Source organism: Bactrocera tryoni, unplaced genomic scaffold (assembly GCF_016617805.1).
Source record: "Bactrocera tryoni isolate S06 unplaced genomic scaffold, CSIRO_BtryS06_freeze2 scaffold_7, whole genome shotgun sequence".
In the NCBI taxonomy this organism is placed as follows: Eukaryota; Metazoa; Arthropoda; class Insecta; order Diptera; family Tephritidae; genus Bactrocera; species Bactrocera tryoni.
The window spans coordinates 8,839,507-8,843,832 of record NW_024396366.1 but is presented as its reverse complement, the minus strand read 5'-3'; the positions used below and the strand labels follow the sequence as shown (position 1 = coordinate 8,843,832).

The 4,326-nt window shown below is 34.3% G+C and overlaps 1 protein-coding gene across 1 annotated transcript; it reads left to right on the top strand.

The window, feature by feature from the left end:
* Positions 1-574: 574 nt before the first annotated feature.
* LOC120781584 lies at positions 575-1,972 on the top strand. The gene is made up of 4 exons (XM_040113817.1): positions 575-842; positions 904-981; positions 1,098-1,174; positions 1,874-1,972. The coding sequence occupies exons 1-4, from the start codon at positions 707-709 to the stop codon at positions 1,970-1,972; spliced, it is 390 nt and encodes a 129-aa protein (XP_039969751.1). The 5' UTR covers positions 575-706.
* The last annotated feature ends 2,354 nt before the right edge of the window (positions 1,973-4,326 follow it).

The following is a 4,326-nucleotide window of genomic DNA, read 5'->3' as shown; positions in this document are numbered from 1 at the left end:
TCTCTCTTGCGAAAGGTCTTACAAAAGAGAAGCAAATATTGTACAACAATTATTAGAGGAGTTTGTTAGTTTGTTTGGCAATATTTATGGAACATTTGATAAGTTTTAACCTGCATGGCCTACTTCATTTGTCTGAAAGTGCTACAGAATTTGGTCCCTTAGACACATTTTCTGCTTACAAATTTGAAAATTACATGCAGCGCTTAAAAAAACTTATTAAATCCCCTACGAATATTTTGCAACAGCTATATTTAAGAATTGAAGAAAGAAACAATTTAATAGAAGAAAACAATTCAATGTTTGACACGTTTTTTATAAATCCTAAAAAAGAGAAAGATTCGTTTTGCTTCAGTCAAGAGACGGGACCTTTCAAAGTCATAAATACGAGTATTGAATCGGGAGCAGAAATAGTAGTCGGTTACAATTTTAAAGAAATCAGTAATTACTTTAGTGAACCCCTTGAATCATTTTCTGCTCTTGGCATTTTAGTAGCAAGTGGGTTAAGTGATGAATTAATACGTTTTCCAAAAAAAAAAATTAAATACAAATACTTTTGCGTACCTCATGAAAATCGTTTTCTTTTAATTCCAATTTTACACCACCTCTTTTATGACTTTGCACACTAGTTGTATATTTATTCTGCTGTTTATCAAATCTGTTCAACTTAGAATTTCACTAATTTATATATATTTTTCTTTTTAAAATAATGCATCGTTGGAGCAATATGATGGAGTCGAATGATATTTTTAATGTGACGCCACCATCAACTTCCACTCCTAAGGGCTTGAAAAGGAAAAAAGTGCAACTATCGCATAATTTTTACGCTAGCTCTTCAAGGCAAGGTAAGAATTTCGAAATAAATATAGAAATAACTTTCTTCAGACTTTATGAAATGTTTTACAGTACTCACTCCGCACAGCCAAAACATGTTTTGCTCTGAAGAAACTGCAACTGCTTCCGAGGGCTTAGATGCAAACAAAGGTAATGTAAACCACTTTACGTAAAACATTAAAGTCAATATTTTTTTTTAGCACTTTTACTAATTATTCCTAGTATATAGAAGTATGAACTTGCTACAAATAATTTTATTCTTACAGATATAATGGCCAAGTTAGATTTAATTTTGGAAAAGCAATTGAACCTGGAAAGTCGCCTGGACAAATTGGAAGAAAACGTAAGTGATCATTATATTTAGGTCACTTCCTTACAGAAGTATACATTTTATATATTTTTTAATGCAAATTTTCATACATCTGTGTGTGCAAAAATAGCAGTAAAATTCAATTTTGAATTTAGCTGCTATTTTTGTGCACACTAGGTAACATATCAGTATTACTATCTACATATGTACATATTTCAGATAATTAATAAAGACTGATGTCATGGCCCACCACAAATCGTACGAGAGACGAAAGTCCTAGTAAAAAAGGTGCAGCAGACAGTGTGCCGCATCTCGGGAGAAAGTTGCGAAGACTTTCACACCGAACTGGCAGTTCTTATGCCAATGCAGACTTTGGATGCGGTCTTTGATTTGGAGGAGAAGATATTAGAAAAAAATTATGAAGATGCAGTTGTGAGTATTGTTTTTGTTTTTTTTTTCTTAGAGTACACATGTTTATGAATTAACAAAATCACAAATGTCTTTGCAGATAACATATCTTTTCACTTTAAAGGGCACTTCTGGGGATATTGGCAGAAGTTATGAAGCGAGTTTTTGGCGACGAAGTCCTCAGTTTGTTCCAATTGGGATGGGAGGTGCGGAAGAAATCGCTTTCATGAATTAAAAATAGTTAGCGTGAAGCCTATTTGGTAATTCATACTATTGTTAACTTTATTTACCAAGTTTTCTGTTATTATGTTTTATTTGTTTCAGAAATTTTCAAACTGCATGGACGCATCGACTTCGAAAAGGAAGTCCGAAAGAGCGTTGAGCAAAGCCACAACAGGCAAAAGCAAAAACGCTATTTGCTGAACAAAAAAAACATAACAAAATTGTAAATTTTTCTTAAAATACTAATATAAAAGAAAACATACAAAAAAAATGGATTTTTATTTCTAAATATATTTTGCGGTATTCCATTATGGCAAGTAAAAAACCTTAGTATTTCACTTTGTATTTAACTGCAAAATGACGGTCAAAAAAATTGTCAAATCACTAGAAGTTTTACTCTCATTTCACCACACATTTTCTCAAAAAATGACCGTCAGTAAACTAGTAAATCTGCGGAAAAGCTACTAGTTAATTTACTGGTAAAACACCGGGCACATATAACGTGAATGAGCGGTGCAGCTATACATTTTGTTATGCTACTAAGCTTTGAGTAAGAACGGTATATACAATCACACAATTAGGTACGTAATGAAAAGAAAAGTGCCCATGGCTCTTAAGAGTGTGACTGAAAGATTTACGGAAAGTCCCCGTCACGGCTCCAGGTCGTTTTACTAGTCATTTTACCAGTATGCTTCTCGCAGGGAAGTGTACAATTTAATACATGTGTGTGTGTGTCTTTAATGCAGTGGTCGGCATTTCTTAGCACAATTGTGCAAACTAACTTCACACGTACGCTTACGCTCTATCGTTCAGTCGTTGTCGAGCCAGCAACGAATTAACATCACGCAAGACTATAGCGCAAAACCAAATATGCCCTGCAGGAAATATTTTATGATTCTAAATGCCTTTGGTGGCATGCATTGGCTTTTATGTTCCAAGTCTTTTAAATATAATAGGGAATATATCCTTAAAAGACATTTTGTTAATTTTCATTATACTATTAATTATTTAGATTAGATGCTTAATTTTCATTCCAATTTCTCACTGGGCTACTTTGTTTTCATGCTCACCAACACAGTGACAGATCCTCTCATGCCGACCACTGCTTTAATGCATACATGGGCGTTTTGACTCACATGAGCAGTTACTCTCAGCACACGTATTCTTACGCTCTTATTTCAGTCGCTATTGAGAGCGAAAAAACCAATTTTGCACTGTGGGATAATAAATTGATTTTCCTGCCAGTTGCGCTGCAGACAGCAACGAGGTAACATAGGTAGTCGGTATGTTGATGTTTTTTTATGCCCTAGTATATTTTTGCCCCATTTGAAATGTATAACATAAATAAAATGTTATAATTTCAGATACCTTTGGTGGGGTAAATTGGGAGTTGACTGCTTTTACTAGCAAACTAGTTAGCGGAAATTTTAAGATAAAGATAGAGGAACTTTTTCAAAAAAAGCTGCTAATGGGCTCCTGAGTATTTGTAAAACTTTTACAACCACTTCTTTCATAAAAGTACTGTCTGAAAAAGGTCTTCCATGCATAGCAATGCTTGAACTAATTATGCTTGAGATATATTTTTTTAGTGTGGTTTCCGTACCTGTATAATTTTTTTGACCATCGTTTTCAACTTGGAAAACCCAATCCTTATACTTCTGCAAAAGGGTATTTTTTTTTTTTTTTTCAAAAAACATATTATCTCTCTCAATACCCTCATATTTCTCAAAGTATTTATGGAAGGTATTATAGTGCCTCCTAAAATTATATGCCCGGGTCCCCTTTACACACATATTACACAATAGACATTGCATATTACCAAAGGCATCGGAAATCATAAAGCAGTATTTGTCATTCACTTTGAACAAACACATATATGTAGGTACGCGCATAAATAGTATCATAAAACAATCAAGCGGCGCACGATATTGCTCCGCTGTTGTTTTTTAATCATCTGACTGCAAATGTTCTTTGTCCCATGGTAGCCACTTTACGCTCGCGGTTACCAATACATCCATACATTTCATTTGTCCATCTCTGCTTTATGAACCCATGCATTTTTATTATTATTTGATGCGCATTGCATGTAAATGCATGAGTATGTTCATGAACATATGTATGTATGTATGTAAGTATGTATTAGGGCGGGTCGATTTAAAAATCGACCATTGCTCTATGAAAATCATATTCTAGGGATCAAAATAAGATACTTTGCCGAAGGAACCATACCTCTAAAACGAATTTTGATGTCCCCCAATTTGGGTCGAACCTTTGGGTAGGGGCAAATTTTGAAAAATCCCACTTTGACCCATTTAGAGTGCACCAATCGAGTCCAAATGTATGACCGACCTCCACTAACTTTGGACGGCCGATCCACCCATGCCAGTGTGATGGAATTTTTGGATCATTAAACGGTGGATCATCTTGATTTAAATATTCTTTCAATGTATCGTACGGAATGCTTCGCGTGAATGGTGGTTCAAATATGATATTTATATCATTCAAATTGATCATTTCCGTATAACTTGTGCAATTAAAGTTTATATCTGGTTTTT